The 19,393-nt window shown below is 38.3% G+C and overlaps 1 protein-coding gene across 2 annotated transcripts in view; it reads left to right on the top strand.

Annotated features, from left to right (window-relative positions):
- The first annotated feature begins 1,128 nt into the window (after positions 1–1,128).
- Positions 1,129–19,393, top strand: part of FAM53A (family with sequence similarity 53 member A) — a 50,900-nt gene continuing 32,635 nt past the window's right edge. The window contains exons 1-3 of one of the 2 annotated variants that reach the window (XM_026846672.1): positions 1,129–1,821; positions 8,735–8,789; positions 11,060–11,859. In XM_026846672.1, the coding sequence (XP_026702473.1) occupies positions 1,744–1,821; positions 8,735–8,789; positions 11,060–11,859 (933 nt within the window). In that variant the 5' untranslated portion in view covers positions 1,129–1,743. Of the gene's footprint in view, positions 1,822–8,734; positions 8,790–11,056; positions 11,860–19,393 lie in introns of both variants that reach the window. The other variant, XM_026846671.1, reaches the window with a different exon arrangement.

Genomic DNA, 19,393 nt, shown 5'->3' with positions numbered 1-19,393 from the left:
GAAGGTGAAATAGTGTATGGTTAACATATGAAAAGCATATCTGAGGATGTACTCAAAGGCAACAGGTTTAAAAGATAATCTAACATTACTGTTAATACTATTAATATCTTAATTTCAGTTGGGTTTAACTTGGGTCACAGATATTTGTGGCTTTTTTTTCTTCCTACTACCAGTTACTTAAATGGCTGATAAACAGCAGTGTGGAAAAGAGGCAATATTTTATGGAAACATTAATTTAAAATTATTATTTTCTGCTATTCTTTTTACCGTAGACTTTAAAGCCTAGCAAATGAAAGTAAACTTCTGGTTCTAGCAGCCACTGTGCTCCTTGCCCAAGGCTCATGTTGCTTTGCTTAAATTTCAAAATGCCTGTGTGTGGATCTCTTCCCTTTTTTCATTCCATAAGCAGTCACTGAAGATGGTTGACCAACTTAAATTATAAACAAGAATGACTAATGCATAACACTAATGGATCATCAGCATGAGTTGAGAAAAGATGTTTTTGTTACAGTAAGGCAAAGTGATGGGAAGAAAAGGTCAATGAAGGTAGTGTGAAGAAATTGTAATTAATATTAATGTAGACTTGGTTTTGGAAACTGGAAGTGAATTTCAGAACTGGTGAGCCTGAAAGACTTGATAGAAGAAGGAAAATGAAGAAGCTGAAGTCCTGTGGTTTTGTTCTAGTTCTTCTTGAGAACTGGAAGAATGATGTGGAGTTAAGGAAAGTAGAAAGGTCCATTTGCTGTGGTAAAAATAACCAACCAATAAAGACTTGAAAGACAGTGAAGAATGATATATTGCAGCAATTAAGGCTTAGTGATGCTGAGGGAAGAGAGAGAAGGGAAGAAATTATGTAGGGGATGTTTAGGATGGAAAGAGGCAGCTTTTGGTTTAGATGACTGCTCACAGAACAAAGATAAGTAAGCTTTTGTCATTAATGCTTTTACGTGTATGGTAATCTGTCCTGCTTACAAGTTTAAGATCTGGTGTTTGCTGACAGGTAGAAATTACATAACCTTTAAACCAGAAAAAAAACAGGATTTAAGAGTAGCTGAGGTTTTGGAAAGTGTATAGAACATTTGAGCTACCCTCTGTTCCACTCTTCTTTTAAGAAGGGTTTGGAGATGAAACAATATGGTAGAATGTCTTAAAATGGTAAATAGTGTTAAAACATGCAGATACCCACCACACTGTTCTGTATGTTTCAGATGCTGTTCTAGTATGCCTGGTTGAGACTTCAGTAGTAGCTCAAATGAGGGAAAGCTTAAGTCTTTCCTTCTGCCTTGGATAAAAATCTTAGGTAGAATTGGTTTAGCGGTAAGAAGTGGCCAAATAGTATCCTGATCTCTGCTATGTATGAGTCTTATTTCCCTTCTGAAGTTGTAATCAATGAAACCTCAAGTGGAGTATTCTTCCATGAATAGACATGTTATCAGAAATGCCAGGGGGTAGCGTTGGTCAGAGTGGTATACTTGGCACGAATGAATGGTCCAAACAAGTCCTGTTATTACAATGCTAATTACGATGTACACAAGAATTTTTCTGACTTATTTTTTTCTGCCCCAATTTTACAGAAAACCAGACATGATACACTGACAGCATTTGGAAATAAACTTTGGCAATAAGATGGAAGCGTAAATATCAAGACTTTAAACCAAAACAGAAATGGCTCATGAGTATTGAAACAAGAGACCGAAGAGCCTCCAACACTTCTGTGTGAGCAGTGGAAAAGGAACAACTACCATGGTAACACTAATAACAGAAAAGCTGCAGAACCAGAGCTTGGATGATCTGAGGTGTAAAACATACAATATTAATCTGGTAAGGATCTACTAAAATAACATGTAAATGTGAAAATGTGAAGTAGATTTAAAGTAATTTAAAACTACATAAAAGATTCAAGAATGTAGATCAGCCAGAATTAAGCCATTTAAGTTAGGACTAGTTTGCAAGGTGAATGAGTTGTAAGGGGAAAAAGTGAAACTTCAGTGTATGGCCTTTCTTGAAGGGATGCTTTATTTCAGTGATCTTTCTAACCTTACAGCTTCATGTTAAATAACAAGCAAAAAGCCTGTTCTCTTCACAAAGTGTTCTAATGACTGAAAAGAATTATCAAAACATCCCAGGATTCCTTTTTCCATAACAAAAAGCACAACTACTGCTGTGTAGTGAAGCTTTCCTCGCTTCATATATCCAAGTGCTTTATATCTGACAACAGTATTTACTTAGAAAAAGCAGTGACCACCATGTATGTAACTATCAGCACAGAGCATAAGAACAGGTCATCAGGTAAATACAATTGAAAGGAAAGTCAGGTTACTAACTACCAGACTGTTATTGATGCTTGTAGATCCTTGCTTTTTCAGTGTGTCAGATGCCTAGTGCTCTGAAAAAAATAGTAATATTTACTGGGTTATTTTCTGCTGGTTTAATATGTGGGTCCATTGTTGTGGTTCAAGCATGCTGTTTGGACATTAAGGAATCGATTCTTTCCACATCTCACTTGTGGAAAGACCTATTATCTACTCTAGAGTAATGCAAAAATAGTCTTCTGTCAATTTTGCATGCCCATCTGAGAACCCTGGGTAATGTAATGCGCTAGCCTTGTGGAACACCAAAAAAAATTAATTTGAATGTCAAAATGAACTAAATGTTCAACACTAGTTCTGTATTTTTTTTTAAATAGTAAATGATGCAAGCATTGAACATGAAGCATGTTCAGTTACTTTAGCAGTAAGTTGCTGCCTCTATTGTAACTTAAGTAGCTGAACTGCTTGGTTATTCACTGCACAAGCCCACACCAGGTGAAACATATCCTGAATGTGGTGGAGTTTGTGCACAAGCACCTGCAGTTCTCATATGCGAAATACTTGACCCTTTGTCCAGTAAGGATGTCTAATAGTAGACATTAATCAAATGGTTTTAATTTGAAAACTGTAACAGGTCCATTTAGAGTTCTTCTAATAACTTATTTAAGGTGAAGATAGTAAAAACATGTTCTAATCTTGAAAAGCAGATATGCAGTCTTGGTATGATGTTAACTGTCTTAGAAAATAAGTGCTTACTCAGCTTGCATTTATTTCAGCTAGCTTGATGAAGCACTTGGGTTATGCAGTTTGTAGGAGAATCTGCTGTATTATTGAAATGGCAAACTCATCACTTGTAACTAAACTATGGGCCTAGGTGTGAGCCACTGGTCTGTAACCAGTGGTGGTGCTTGCCCCAACTTGTAATGGTATCTTTTATTTCTGTTTGTTTTAGGCACTAAAGTTTGCATAAATTTGGAAACTGAGCTCTCCTTTTACTTATAGTCACTGTAGGTTTTGGACTAGCCTTGTAAAATCAGGAGGATGTATTACTGCTTTTATACTGTGTGGAATCTATACAGGAGTGTGCTGCCATGCTGTGATGTATTGTAGGTTGGTTATTCTTTATTCCTGTCCTTATCTGTACTTACAATAAAACATGAAAGAGTGCAGTAGAAAATGGCAGATGATGTCTCATGGGTGGTTTTGTCCTCACCCTTCTCCTGCTTCTGTCCTCCTTTAATCTGTCAAGTAACTGGTTTTGTAAATACTGTAGTTCTTGCAGAAAAAGGGTTCTGGGGCCAGGAACAGGTTCTGTTTATACACAATGGCAGCTTGAAAAAGTGTGGAAATCGTGAAGTGAGGTGTGGAAGTGGAAAAGCAAGTGTGAATAAAAGTGTACAACTAACTAGGTTGCTGCCTACTAAAAAGGATTTATGGGAGCACATGATGACTTCTTGATTAAAACGTGAACCTAAGATAATAAAAAGTTTTTCCACTAGTAAAGACAGCTGCTAAACTTTAATAAGGGAAGACTGCTAGTGGGGGTCTTGAATCAGCTCTAGCACATTTAGACTTGTTGGCAAGAAGTTCAGGTTAATGCTGTATTTTCTTCTAACAGCAACAGCAATTTAGAGCAATTCTGAAATGGTTTTGCCTGTACCTTTCATTACTTGTGCTGGCACAAAGTTCTGTGGGACCATGTGGTGAATCATTTTCTGAGCTGATTGAGGATTAAGACTAACCTTTCTTGCCTGGATTAATGTTAACCTTTATCAGTTTCATGATAACTTTTCACAGTGCATCTGCACAAGTGCACGTCTTGGCACAAGTAGATAAATTATCTGGGGAAAGCTATTCTGTAATACAGCTCGTAAATGAGGGTTATAAAAGAAAGAAAGAATAGCTCTTTCAAAACTGTTTACTTTCCTGCTAGCCAAGCTGGGTGTAAAGACTATGTGTAGGATATAGTATACTTTTTCATTTGTGTAAGCTGTATGATGACCAAGTACCCTTCTTTACCTGTTGCTTGAGTATGTTGTAAAATACTGGCTGTAGCTTCTTTTACTGCTCTGTTAAGCAACATGCTAATTTTCCAAGCTGGTGTAGTTTATTCAGCTAGTGCATGATAATTTAGTCTTGTGCTGCATCTGCCTTCAGAAAAAAACCCCCAAATAGTTGAGTTTCCTGCTGTAGAAGCAGGAAGGTTGTCCCAGGCTTTTATCTCAAGTGGCTCTTCAGGTAGAATAGTATCTCTGGTTGGATGACTCTACCTCACAATAGTGAGATGTTCTGTGAGCATGTTGTGGCTTTCATAAGTTGACAGCATTATTAAATCAAGAATTTGATCTCCGTTTCCTTGAGCATAGATCTCTTGAATCTTAAGAGTCTTGAAGTTTTTTCTATATGTTTTGGCTAAACTTGTACTTTCTGGATTATTCATGTAGTAGCTAGTATTGGTGTGAGAAGTAACAGTGTGGGAGATGCAAAACTTCGAGGTGTGGTATTAAGAAGCAAATATGAGCATCTCCAGACAAGCATTTGTGGAAGGAAGAACCCCTACTATAATCCCCTTCAGTGCATGTGGGTTTTCATTATTTTTAATTTTTGTGAAGCTGACTTGTGTTGAAAGACTTGAAATTGGGCTGACTTCCTTGAATGGAGAGTCACTAGCGGAAAGTCTTGAGGGCTGAGTCTAAGATGTGACTTAATCACTTTTTAATATTCTGAGAAAAGGTCAACTGCTTCTCCTCACTCTACTTCCTATTAGAGTCATATTTGGAAGAGGTGGAGGTCTGGCGTGGCCTCCTCAAACAGTGGAATTCACACTGGTATGGTGGTGTTAAATTAGTTCTTGAATAATAAATTCTGGTTTTCCTGTGATTTGGGAAGAATGCTGATAAATTGGAGGAACTCCTGTGTACTTGAAAACTGGAGAAAATGCCTTGAAATTAAAGAAATTAATTTTAAAATTATGAAGATCAAGAAGTCATTCCGAGAATGAGGAGGATAGCGCAGTCTGTTATGTTCTTATTTTAGGAGATTAGAGTGTATGTAGAATAGCCAGAATTATTTTTTACAGTTGGGTTTTTGCTTGAAAAATACACTTTTTAAATTAGTGATGTAAATTATAATTCATCGTCAGTCTCGCTTGTGTGCCTCTTTCATTGACTCAATTCAAGACTAGGTGTCTAAGTGAATATTTTAACGAAAGAACAGCTGCTAAGACTCAGTAAACCAGTTGAAACTTTCAGTGCTGTCCTAAATGTCATACTATGCAATTCTGTTCCTTTTGAGCATAGTCTCTCCATATGCACAAAAGAGGTTCTACTTTTGAACAAGCGTTTAAAAAACCCATACTTTCTTGCATGAAGTAAACAATCCCAACTTTAACTGAAACTTGTAGCTTTATTGTTTTGTGTATGTCTATCTTAAAGTATGGTGGTGTTTTTTTCCACAGAATGCTCTGAGGAGGCATCGGATCTTGATTTCTTTTTTTTTTTAACATCTATTCAAAAAGTAGGAGTTGGAAGGTGGACATGCGTGACGCCTTGAGTTTCCTTTTCATAAAAATGACCTTGTTAAATAATTTGGCCTTATTCTAAGGAAGATTTCCTTCACTCAGAAGGTAGCAGACTTCCCTGTCAAGGATCTTAGTAATTGCAATCTTCTTGAGTGTAATCATAAGAGCTCTTCATTCAGGAAGCTTAAGGTAGATCATAGCACAAAAGGAATGAATGGGAGAGGGTAGAGCATAGCCAGCTCAGGAGAGCTGATAAACTGGTTCAGTGCCCTGTTACCGTAATATCTAGTGGGACTTCTGCCATGTGCTGTATAGATAAAAAGATCTTCCCTCCTATAAACGCTTTATGGCCTGATAGTCTACTCAAGTTTTGACTTCCAGACATTATTAAAATACAATACCAGATAGTGTTCTCCAGTATCTTTAGTTTCAGTTGCAGAAAGCCAGGTATGTCATGAAGGAGATTCTTTATTCTCCCCTTAGTCACCCCTTATTTCAGTGCCTTGAGCTCTTACTGGAGATACTGCAACTGTCCCTTTTCTGCAAATGGTATCATGTGCAACATTCTTAGTGAGGGCTTTTGGTCTGAATCTCCAAAGAATTAGCACTTTTTTGTAATTTAACAGGATTCTGTATAAATGATCACTTGAGAGAACAAATTGTAGTTGTAATATCTGCTTTGTCATAGAACCGAGCACTGACTTCACTAGAAGCTGATGAGAAATAGCTCTGAGGATGGGATTGCTGTCTGTGTTGGAGAACATTGCAGTTGTTCTCTGTAGTACAGATAGTCGGTGTGTGTATGGTCTCACTTTTTCCTGCCCCCCTCGAAAAATGCTTTCAGTGCTTTACAGCTGTCAAAGATGTAGTTTAGTCCCTCCGCTGAACAAGGCTTTTTAGGGTGGTTAAAGCTCAGATAATTAACTGAGACATTTGGAAAGAGGACATTGTTAAAGAGGCGTTTGGCTGAAAACTAATTGTAAAAACTCAAGTATCAATCTAATAATTGCTGCATGGGATTATCCTTGAGGCTCTAGTCCTTCTAAGCATCCAGGATTTTAGCCTGTGTGAATAGTCTTTTAATCATAACATAATAATTAGGGGTGTTCAAGTCATTCTCACTGCCCTTTTCCATGTGGTTCAAGATAGTTAGCTTTAATATTTTTTGACATAGGATTCTGTTCCAAAACCATATTTTTCTTAGCTACTATCTGATAGTTGAATAGATTGGTATTGCCTTTCATTTTGGGGAAAGCTGGAGAGTGAGCAATTTGCTGAAAAACCTTATCTTTAAGTCTGTTTAATTTGTTTGTTTCTCCTTCAGGGGCAGCTGAAATGTAACTGTTACCTTAATGTGCTTTTGTGTTCTCTATGATACCTTAGTAGCTATTTAAATGATTGATACTAGCTTTTTTTAATGCCTGTTCTATATAACTGGCAAGCGCAGTTATGAAAAGCAAACTAGTAAAAGTGACTACTGCTACTGCTGTCAAGTTACAGACTTTAGATGAATAGGGCTAATTAACCGCAAATTGGATGGAGATTCAAATTTGGGGTTCTGCTATCTACTTAAAGTAGCCTCCTTTAAAAGGAAGTTATAAATGCATCTGTGGATGCAATGTAAAATAAAAATCAAATGGCTTGTCTCATATACAGTTATTTATTTAAAAATCTGATTGCTGTCTTATCCTTTCTTTCCTACCCCTAAAACAATAAGACCAAGGGAGTATTACTATAGCTTACTATTTGTATCTTATACATCACCTCAAGGGTATAAAGTTGTCACTAGCACTCTGTGTTGCTATACAGCAAGAAACAAAAGCTTTGTACCCCAAGGATGTTTGTTTAAAAATTGACTTTGTATCTGGGAAGGAAGTATATGTACAATGCTATCTTCTTTGGCTATACACAAAACACAATGTTCACATAAAATGTGTTGCTCTTTTTTTAAAGCAATCTTCCTCTTCATCCTGAGGTGTGGTGGTGAGGGAATAAATAATGGCCCTTGGGCTCTGATGGAGCCTTAAGCCATTTATTTATAACTCCTCTTTAGGAGGCTGGGTAGCAAGCTCTGTTTTTTGTCTGAAAAATGTAGACTATTTACGAATGCCTTTAGTAATATTTTCTAAGTAAAATTACTTAGGAAAATGGAAGACATTTTGCATTCAAACTTGTCTTACTGTGCAGATGCCATTGACAAAGCTTAATCATAAATTCTGAAACCCTTTACATGCAAATGTTTTAAGCATGGCTTTTACACGGTTTCGGAGTAGTGAACCATCACCAGTAAACTGTGATTTCAAATATTGTGAGTCTGCAGAAAGTGACTTCTGGTTAGTAAATATTTTTTTTAATGACTTTTGTACTTTAAGAAATAAAACATTTTGCTACACTGATTGAGAAAGTGTAAAATACTAGTAAAGGCTGATTTGAGCAATGCTTATTCTGGGGACCCTTAAGAGTGTGTATATTTAATTTAAATAAAGCTATTCCTGTCTCTTAGTTTAAGATGAATTGTTTTGCTTTTTTATCCTTAAGACTGAAAATGTAAACCCAATTGTCAGACTAATTTCCTTTCCACTGAAATGAGAATTGGATCAAAGCTTTTTCATTAAGGGTGAATTATCACTCTTTATTTTGCAGTTTATTCACATGGGGTAATGTTGCAACTCTTGAAACAGTTTCCCACTTAGCAATATATCAGAGAACATTACAAATAAATGACAGAAGTTTTGTTTAGAAAGATCAGCTGTTCAGGAATTTTCTCAAGATATGCAGCAAACCCCTGTCCTTTTAAAGGCATTGTTAAATGGACATATAGGGAAACTGAAAACTGCATGCCGTTTCCTTGAGGTGTATGCTCTTTCACACAGTTAAAAAAAATTTTTTTTCTGATTAATTTCAGTACTCATCTGAGAAGCTGAACAAAAGTGGCAGCTTGTTTCCCTTCGAAATCAACGGTAAGTTCTTCAGAAAATTTAGCTGTGTTTTACTGAGGTAATTGGTATAGCAAGCAGCTTTTCTTTTGTAAATAAGGTGAGGGGGATGGAGCATGCTGTTGTAGAGCCTGCTGGTTTAAGCTGGTCTTTGAACAATACTGGGAATAGCTGGTTGTTAGTTTTGTACTTGTGATCTGCTTTGCATAGTAAAAGCCCTTGTAACATTTTTTGGTTCAATATCTGCTATGGCGTACAGAAGCGCAGCAGTGCTGTTTTTCATGCTAAACATCTCTTCAGGTTCCTCAGCTAGCGGAAGGCTGTCACATCTTTACACACCTCCTTACATGCTTTGCCACATAGAATATCCAGCATAATGCAAACCATAAGGTGAAATGCATTGCCTCCATACATGGGATACTTGCTTTCCCCCCCTTGGTTCTATTAGAGGAGTAAAGTTGTATCTAGCAAAAATTAAAATTACACTTATTGATACGTAAACTCTTTATTGCTTTGTTAAGGGACAGACTTGAAATTTTGCATGTTCTGTCGTGTCTTCAAGCATGGAGGATTTTTATTTGCTCAGTGGGATTCCCTGTAAAATGTGAAACTTGGTTTGTGTGAGGTTTCAAAGGAAATGGTATTTCATCTTAAGTATTTTCTTAAATACCATTATCATGTAAACAGTTAAAATACATGTAAAACTCTTACTTTTTTCTTTTTACAGTAACCTTTGAACCAGCCTCCCAGCCTGGGAGAAAGTTTCCTATGGATTTTTAAAAATTAGGCCAGTCTAAGCTAGCAAATTGTGCTACAGTAGATGCTAGGAGTTTCAAACATTATCTGGATCCCATTGTGTTGGCTATTTTACTTGCATTGAATTATGGATGGTCCCTGCCTTGAAGAGCTTACATGCTTAAGGCAAAGCACAGTATGTGGTTGTACCCATCTGAAAGAATGGAGGAGGAAGGACAGAGGAATTCTAATAAAACATGTTGTTTGAATAGGCCAGCTGTCTGCACAGTTAAATGATTTTGAGACAATAGGGTGTTCTTTAAATAAGATCCAAATAAACAGGATAATCCATGACATACTTTGGGCATGGAACATGTACAACTATTTGGGTTTGCAACTTTTAAAGCTACTCAGCAAATCTTTTATCTGATTATTACTCTAAATCTTAGTTTAGACAGCCAACTATAAGAATATATGAGTATTTGATGTTTAGGCTATATCTAGGCTCTTAAAAGAGGTGTAGGAGAAAAAAACCTGTTTTTTTAAATACTCTCTCTTTAAAGCTGTGCTAAGTGAAACTTACTTGGCTAATTGGTTTAAATTAGCAAATTTTCTAACCAAGCATGAAGCACTGTTAACTGGCCAACAGTTTTGCTGCTTTTCAACTTGCAAATCCAAAGTCTGCTGTAGTTCTTACACTTCATTGTATAATGTGGAGGAACAGCTGTAAAATGTGCAGAATGTTCTCAAAGAAACGCTTTACAAAAGAGTGAGAGGCTTCGCTGACAGACTGCTTTTAACCCAGCACTGCCACTTCAGATGAGAAGTTGTGCGCTATGGGTTATGTCTGTATTCACAGTAAAGCTCGCAGGAGGTTCTTGAGGGATACTCACTTTATGCATTGAATTAGGATTTTTTTTTTCCCCCTACACTTCATGAGCAAAAAAAGGAAACAATCTGCAGTCTGATTTAACTTTATACTATTTCTAATTTAAAGCTTTTCACACTATAGAATGTGAACGCCCATCTCTTTGAAACTTTTCTTTAGTAAGATATTCTTAATAGAAAAGCATAACAGTCAAATGAAGGACAGCAGTATGAAGAGATTATCCTGTTCTTTTATTAATAAAAGATCCCCGGTGGGTTCTCACATTATTTGTTAATCCATTTTGGTTGTACGTTAGGTTGCTTGCTGTTACAGGTTTTAACTGTGGTATATGCTATGCGTTAGGAAGCAGGTAAGGAAAAAGCTGTCTGTGTTTCTTGCTAAGAAACACAGTGCTGTAATCTTTCAGTATACAGGAAGAAGCATTAACAAGCTGTACATGTACTGGAATTCCTGGATTGGCTCCTGAAATACTTTGGTCTTCATGTTTTTGTGATTTTTCTACCTTTAAAAAGAAGAATGTGTAACTATAGTGTGGAACTTTGCTTGAGAGCTAGTTAGTTGTGGCTTATCCTTGTAAGCTTGATTCATGATTTCATATTAAACAAGGTTTAAAACAAATTGTCTTTTTCCTTTGCATCTTTCACCTGTATCCTTTTTTTACTTTCAGAAGAGAGTCCTTGGAAAGCTTTAAATGGGGGTTGCCCAATCCAAACTGACACAACAAGGAATTCGGCTTACCCTTTCCCAGTGTGCCCATTCAGCACCGGCACTGCCAGTAATGGTAGTCTGCAGTGGCAGCAGGAATCTTCCAGTACATCTATGGTGTCAGGATGGATAAGTGAATTAAACCTTAATGAAAACTCGGGTCAACCCTTGGCACCACCAACAAAACGCCATTGTAGGTCCCTCTCTGAGCCAGATGAGCTGGCTCGCTGTCGGTCACCGTGGAAGCCTGGCAATTCAAAGGTTTGGACTCCCGTGTCAAAGAGACGGTGTAATAGTGGTGGTAGTGCTACTTTGCAACGCTGCAACAGTCATGGAAGTGCAACCTTACAGAGAAGCACAAGTATCAGTCTGCCACAAAACATACTGTCGCTAAATAACGTCTTCACTATCACCAGCTTCAACACGTCACCAGTACCCAGACCTTCCTCTGCCAGCAGTGGGTTTGTGGACAGTAGCGAGGGCAGCACAAGCTCGAGTACCCGCTGGAATTCTGGAGGCCCTTGTGACTTTAACCCAAGGCGCCGCCTCTCCCTCTCCCAGGAGCACATCACAGAGACGGGAAATCTCTTGCCTTCAGCCAACAGCACTCCCACCTCCACACCCGAGCTCAGCCGGCGTCAGGGCTTGTTGAGATGCCGCTCTCAGCCTTGTGTTCTGAATGAAAAGAAAAGCCGGCTAAAGCGCAGACGGGAGGAGGATGTACGATGGAACAGACCATCGTTAGACTTTTTTAAAATGACACGGGTGAGATTTTGCTTTCCTCAGTGTGTGAAGGGAATTCTTGCAGAAAGGCTATTTCTAGATAAACTGAACTAATTTGTAGTTAGATTTGCTTGTGTTCTTGTACTGATATATCACCTTCAGCAGTATAGCAGCCTGCTTATACTTGCCAGTGCTATACCCTATAGCAGCTTATTTACCTTTTGCTCCCAAAACCCAGTTCTTGAAGTCCAGTCTACTTGATACAGCATACGAAGAGCTATGAAAAGGTTCTTGAAGCAGAGGCCTAAGAAAAATGGCTTGTTTTTGAAATGTAAGGAAGCCATGGGGACAAGGTGGTAGACAGGGTAGTGGAAAACTTATGCCACTGTGTTCCCAGAGAATAGCATGCAATGATTTCTGAGTCATCTTGGTGCATATCTGCTTGGTTAAGCCTCCCCTTACAGTTTGAGTAATTCCATAAAGCTTAAATAAGAGTAAGCAAACCCCTATATAAATGACTTAACTAAAGAAACTGCTAATAACCAGTCAGAAATAGAAATAGTGTTCTAATATGGCAAGTGCAAATGTTCCAGCTCAATGGAAGGTGTTTTACTTCAGTTATTCAGAATGCTGCTTTCCTCATGTGAGAATAAAGGTGCTGATTTAAAAGCTAGTAAACTTCAGTTCATACCTACACTTTGCATGTAGTAGAAATGCACAGCTCATTTTTCAAAGTTTGTGTCCACAGAAGCAACTGCTACAGTTTAAAACTGAAGATGCTTGCTTAGTTTCTGTAGATGTAAAACTGAGTCTTATGTTAGGATCAGAGAATGTTTCATGCTTGTGGGAACTTAAACCTACTGCTTTCAGTAGATACCAGACTTGGGAGGTTTCTGTGAGTAGATCTCTTAAGAGTAGTGGGGAGGAGGCAGTTTGCAGAAGTTGCAATAAGAATGTAAGAAAAGGAAATAGTTCTGCACCAGTGTCGCTGTATGTGATACACTGTGCAAAAGAAAAGCTGAATAGAATGGTGGCTAAAATGTCCAGACTGTGGTACCTTGGTATTAGTAGGCTTTACATAGAAATGTGTGAGAAGTACTAGGAAGCTATTGGAACTGAACTGTTGCTACCTGGCATATTCACTAAGTTAACTAGTTTGTCTACTTTGCTTAGCTAAAAATCTGTATGATGGCATCTGTCCTCTTACACCTTGGAGACAACTTCAAGCTTAAAGGATTTTCTTCTTTAAAAGCTTTTTTTGTTGAAGCTGTGGGGTAGCTAATTGGTTGGCAAACCACATGATTTGTGTGCTTACTGACAAGGTTGGTAACCAGTTCTGTTCTAGAAAGGACTAGATACTCTTCTGAATTTTGGATATGATGCAAGTTTACTAGTCACCTATTCAGATTTTACCTGTTTCTTGGTGTTAATCGCTGCTGAGATTAGTTTGCTAATCTATTCCAGAAATATTAGTGGCTTTGCCTTTCAACTGTCCATGTGGTCTAATGCAGGTTTCCTTGTTTAAATGGAATGTAAAATTAAAAACCTGTTCCTTTCTTGGCTAGACTTGCTGCTTTCATTCTTCAAGCTCAAGAGGTGACATGCAGTATTTCAGATTGGCAGAATGGTTTCAGTTGCTCAAATGTTATACCTTCTAAATAATCCATATAATAGTGTGTATAGAGAGCACCTGATACAGCTCGTATCTATAGAAAGTTTTTTGGCTCTTGAGGTTTGCTGCTGAATTGAAGAGTACATGAAACTAATACTCAACCAGTCTTGATAACTCTCTTCCTGTGAGACCTATTTTGAAATGATGTTTTTACGATAAGCTGAGTAGTTTATGCAACAAAGTTCATTCTAAAGTGTCAAGGCCTGATGGCTTTTTCCAGCTCTTTCAGTAGAATCTTCCTGTAAAGATACTACTGCGAATTTAATCAAAGGCACAAAGTATAGTTTGGAAATACATCAGTTTTCAAACATGCTAAACTTTAATGAAAACATCTGTTTAAAAGCTAGGCAAATACTGAAATCATTTGAAGTAAAAATTGAGTTAAGTTTTCAAGAAATGTTGGGTTTTTTTTAGAATGACAGATTGCTTACCCATTACACTGTCAGAAGTCTTATATTTCTTCCTAGCCTACCTCCTCCCCATGCCCCAAATCCTGGCACATGTATATGCTTTGAAAGTTATATTGTGGTCTTAAACATTTTTCTCTGAACTTAAACAAAATTGCTGCTGTGCAAAATATTATAAGCTAATACTACAGGAGACTTGTTTTGAAGTATCATACAAGGAGATGTGGATGTGTCCTATATTTGCGTATAGCTCAGTGAAGATCAGGACTACAATAAGGGGAAGCTCAGTAAGACCTCTTTTTCATGTATCTTGATGGCTGCTTATTGTTTCCAAAAATACTTTTTTCTGTGATTTCAAATTCACTTCTAAGTTTATGAAAGACCTATGTTGAAAACAAGTGCTTTTAAGGATTTTTGTTCCAAGCTTGCCTGCAAATATTTTGATGTCCTCAAATCTTCCTAAAAAGATGATGGCTCAAAACCAGGTCAATAATTAGATATTGCTTGTGGAGAACTTAAGTTGTAGTTGACCTTATTATGATAGATCTGAAGGAGCTGCGAATGGAGAGTTATTACTTTATACTGCTGTGGTATATTGGAGCCACAACGGCATGAAGAGGGAAGTTCCAGGTCTTCAGCTTTGGATCTGCAGCCAGTGTTCTCAAGTCCTGAGAGGTGAGCAAAACACCTGCCAAAGTTGCTCAAGGTTTCTCAGCTAGGAATTCCCTCAAATCGATCAGAACTAAATTACTTTTTTACTTCAACCTGAAGCAGGTGCTGTTGTATGTGAATGAAGATCTTGGAATAGCTGTGGTTGGGTGAAGCTCTAGCAGGAGAAAGGGAGGGATGAAAGGTGGTTTTGGTCTGGAGGGATTTTTTGCATTAGTGAACTGATTTTTGCTAGCTGAATTCTAGAAAATGTACTTGGTGGTTGTTGCTTCAGGCCCTACTAATTTGCTAAATCTAAGTGCTCAAAAATCAGAAGTTTAATTCTGAAAGTGAAGTTCCTGTTGTCATTGATTTTTAAGATTAGAACTCATAGGTGAGTAAATTCAGATTATTAATCTATCCTTAGTTTCTGTACTTATTCATGGTTTGCTCCTGCCACTGTTGCCTCTAATATTCTAATTTACGCCTTTATTTAAAAGAAGGAAAAAAATTGGGCAGCTCTTAACATGAACTGTTTTTTTCTTCCACAGACCTTCACACTTTACTACTCCCCCTCTGTTTCGGATTTTATGCCCTCTTGGAAAAGAATGTCATATCTTCAATTTGCTGTTATACTACGTTATATATATCTGGAAAATGCTACATTAATGTTCAGTAAAATGAGTAATTCACATGTAGAAGTAGAATGAAATGATCAGGCAAACTGCTGTACACCATTTAGCTGTCACATAGTGCTAAATTCTGGAAGGATCTTTTTCTGGACTTGAAGCTGAAATACAAACTTGTGAAACTTCAGACCTTCTAGAACATGAAGACAGCTGTAAAAACAAGTGGAAAAGACTGTAGGAAAAGATAACAAAATATGATAGCTGTTTTCAGCCCCTAAGGACTCAAAATTACTTTCTCCTGTTGAGTTATGTATGCAAGATTAGTTGTATGAGTTGTAGAACAGCAGAATACAGTATCTATGCCTACTTAGAGTTTCTTCACAATCACCCAAATAAGCTGTTGCCGGTGAGAGGTGTTGGTCTTCCTTTGCTGCAGCAGGCTTCTGATCACCCTGGTATTTCGAGATGACTGTGCGTGGCAAAGAGCATCTTTGAACTTGTGCTCTTCTGCAGCTAATAAACTCTATCAAACTGCCACAAAACAAGTGTAGGATAGAAATGTTTCCTCACTGAAAAGAGGAGGAAACTGCTGAGCTTTTTCAAATGTTCTGCTTCATGAATTACGTCAGTCAGTCCTGAGGTGTGACAAAGAACAGCCAAGAGGTTGCACATGTTTTTCAGTGTGTAAGCAAGTTTTATTGTGACAGTGAGTTATAATTCTGTTTCAGATCAAACAACACACTGTAGTTGAAGTCCTTCTGGTGTTTAACATTCCTGTGCTACTCCTCCCCCAATGCTGTGGTGTGGAGTTGCAGGAAAAAAAGAAAATCTTGGCATCATGCTTAAACTCAAAACTTCAACATGTTTTCTGAAACCATCTTTGGTCTGTTTAATTAATACAAAATAGCTGACTTTATGCAAGAAAGGAGTAGTTTCAGTTATTCGGTCCTATGGTGTCTGATGCATTAACATTAGATCAGACAACACAATGAAAAGTTTTAAGGGTCTCTAAACAGTGAAGGAAGTCAGGGACTGAAGTTATTTCCTAGCACATGGTGGTTCTGCCTTCTTAGAAATATTTTAAAGTCATCTGGATTTTATACTAGTGGATTTTCTTGGTACAGAGAGACCCTGAGTGCCACACCGGGTCAAGCCAAGCTCTGTGCAGGCTGGCACCCTGCCTGACAGAACAGCTGCTTTGAGGCATGCAGGAACAATGAATGTGCAATGTGATACTTCCTCCAGCATGATGGCCTGGCTTCTACCAGCGTGCAACTTGGGGGCTTCAAAGTCTGAATCAGTGCTTCAGACTCTGACAACTACTGTTCTATTTTCTGTTGATAATCTGGTTTTTAACCCTTCATCTTGGACTTCCACAATAGTCCACAACAGTTTAATTTTTGTAAACTCCGTTCATCACCTTCTCCAAATGCTTGAATGCTTGATTTATTTTCTTGGAGTTCAAAGTCTTGAATCGGCAAAACACTTGGATGACTTTGATCCTTAAAGTAAATTGAATTTAAATTCTTTGCTTTATGATTATTGACTCTATGCTTCAGGTCACAGTGACACAGTGGCTTCCTGATCTATATAGTAAGGAGGGCTTCTCACAGAAGGTAGCATCTGAATCATAACGACTAGTCAACTCTGGCCAAAACAGCAAGGCTAGTATTGCTTAAGTTTGAGGATAAGCAGAGGGCCTAGTTGATAGTGATTTCTACAGCAGTTTAAAAATGTACATAAAGTAGGGAAGAATGGTGGGGGTGGATATATTTTCCTGAAGGGTGTGATGAGAAGGCAGTATTTTATGAAGAGCAGAACATATCAGGAGTGCTGTGATTGAACCTGGGTCAGATACCTGTTAACTTCTCCTTCAGAGACTTTCTTAGTAACTCCTGTTTATCTTGTGGAATCACTGCAGCTGCTTACTTGATTTTTACTTTGTGTGGACCAGTTTGCAGGACCCAGTGTGAATAAATACAGAGGTGAGATGTGATACTAATTATTGTTTTTAAGTATTTAAACCAGGGTAACCAAACTTGTGGTTGCTATACCAGAACTATTAGGCATTCATTTTGTTTTATTTCTCTGAGATCACTGTAATGGTCTGTATGTGGCCCAATAAATGATTTAGCCGTACTGTGGCCTCACTGAGTTTAAGCAAAATAAGCTCTGAAGCATTCTTCTCGATTCTTTGAATTCTTGTTGTCTGGAAAATTTCTGTGTATGCCCTGTTAGGCACAGCTACAGTAGATTTGTTCACTTTGATTATGCTAGAACAACGGACATTAATGTTCCCAAGCTGCACAGGCAGTCATTGCTCTAAGTAGAACTCAGTCATAGAAAAGACAGTATCATACACATGAATAGCGTAGTGAAGTAGCTGCTCACTTGCATTAGGCCTTCTCCCAGGCTGCTGTTTTAGCATATCCAAGATGAAGTGATATCAAGAGTCTCTTACAGTGCTAGCAGGGTAACTGTGAATTAAGCTTGGACTGGCTAAAGTAGGTTAAGTACCAGCTCATGAAGTTCATTCAGATTGTTCTCTGTATAGTAAGCATGTTACTTTAAATAGTTTGAGATGCTTATGTAAAGCTTGTCTCTTATAGCCTCCTGTCAAAATGGGAACAAACAGGTTATTTGGGGTAGATGTATTTTCTGCTTGTGGATACAGTGAAGTCAGCAAAGGCTGTTCACTGCCTAGCACACTACGCTTGTGTTGTGTGGTTTGGGGAAGATATTTAATACAATTGCAAGCCTTAATCACTTAAGCTCTTGTGGTACTCTTGGATGAAAATGTAGTACAGCATCTCTTGGTCAGAATATCAGTCTGATTTTTTTTTTTTTCTACATGTGGATGACACTTTGCAGTTCAGTGATACATTGATGTATGCTGCTGTTTCTAAGATAAAATAGACTGTAGACCTCATGAAGTTCAACAAGGCCAAGTTCAAGGTCCTGCACATGGGTAGAGGCAATCCCAAGTACAAATACAGCCTGGGAGATGAGTGGATTGAGAGCAGCCCTGAGGAGAAGGATTTGGGGGTATTAGTGGATGAAAAACTGACTGAGCCAACAGTGTGAGCTTGCAGCTCAGAAGGCCAACTTGTATCCTGGGCTGCATCAAGAGAAGTGTGACCAGCTGGTCAAGGGAGGGGATTCTCCCCCTCTGCTCTCATGAGACTCTACCTGGAGTACTGTGTCTAGCTCTGGGGACCCCAACATCAGAAGGACATGGAGCTGCTCAAATGGGTCTAGAGGAGGCCATGAAGATGATCAGGGGCTGGAGGACCTCCTCTGGGAGGACAGGCTGAGAGAATTGGGGTGGTTCAGCCTGGAGAAGAGAAGGCTCTGGGGAGACCTTATAGCAGCCTTCCAGTACTTAAAGGGGGCTACAGGAAAGGTGGAAAGGGGCCCTTTAACAGGGAGTGTAGGGGTAGGATGAGAGGAACAGTTTTAAACTGAAAGAGTAGTTTTAGATAAGATACAAGGAAGAAATTCTTCACTGTGAGGGTGATGAAACATGTGAACAGGTTCCCCAGAGAGGTTGTGGCTGCCCCTTCCCTGGCAGTGTTCAAGGCCAGGTTGGACGGGGCTTTGAGCAACCCGGTCTAGTGGAAAGGGTGGAAGGTGTCCCTGCCCATGGCAGGGGGGTTGGAACTAGATGGTCTTTAAGGTCCCTTTTAACCCAAGTATTTATATGAGTTTATGTCCTTCCACTGTACGGAGATATCTTCTGCTTCAGAGTGCCCTTCGTTCCCTTGTGTGTTTGGAATATGGTCTGTGGAAAATACAATACAGATGAACTGTATGTAGTGTAGGATTTGACTGAGGTTGATTGGGATCAATAAAAGGTTTGCAAAAGAGTGACATTAGTTAATTTACTAGTAGCTTCTCTTTATATAAGGACAAAAAAAACAGCTATGAATGAAGCAATTGAGCCAGGGACAGAATTTTGGTACTTGTTTGAAAATTTAATGTCTATTCCTAGGGGAGCCTTTAACTTCACATTTGAAAAACAGGGCTAATCATGGCCTACCTTTGTTTTGAAAACCAGTTCTGGAGTGGTGGTTGATTTTTAATTTTTTTTTTTTTCTTCCCATGGTAGTAATTTTTGTAAGTGATCATAAAACAAGAAAGGAAAAGATAACATGATTTGTATTTCAAAAGGCATGAAGCAATTTAAGCTCAGTAGTCAATGCTCTTGTTCAGAGGAAGGG

This window comes from Athene cunicularia (genome assembly GCF_003259725.1).
Source record: "Athene cunicularia isolate RWA chromosome 4 unlocalized genomic scaffold, athCun1 chr4_part1, whole genome shotgun sequence".
Classification (NCBI taxonomy): Eukaryota; Metazoa; Chordata; class Aves; order Strigiformes; family Strigidae; genus Athene; species Athene cunicularia.
The sequence above is the reverse complement of the archived record's forward strand: the minus strand, read 5'-3'. Positions and strand labels throughout refer to the sequence as shown.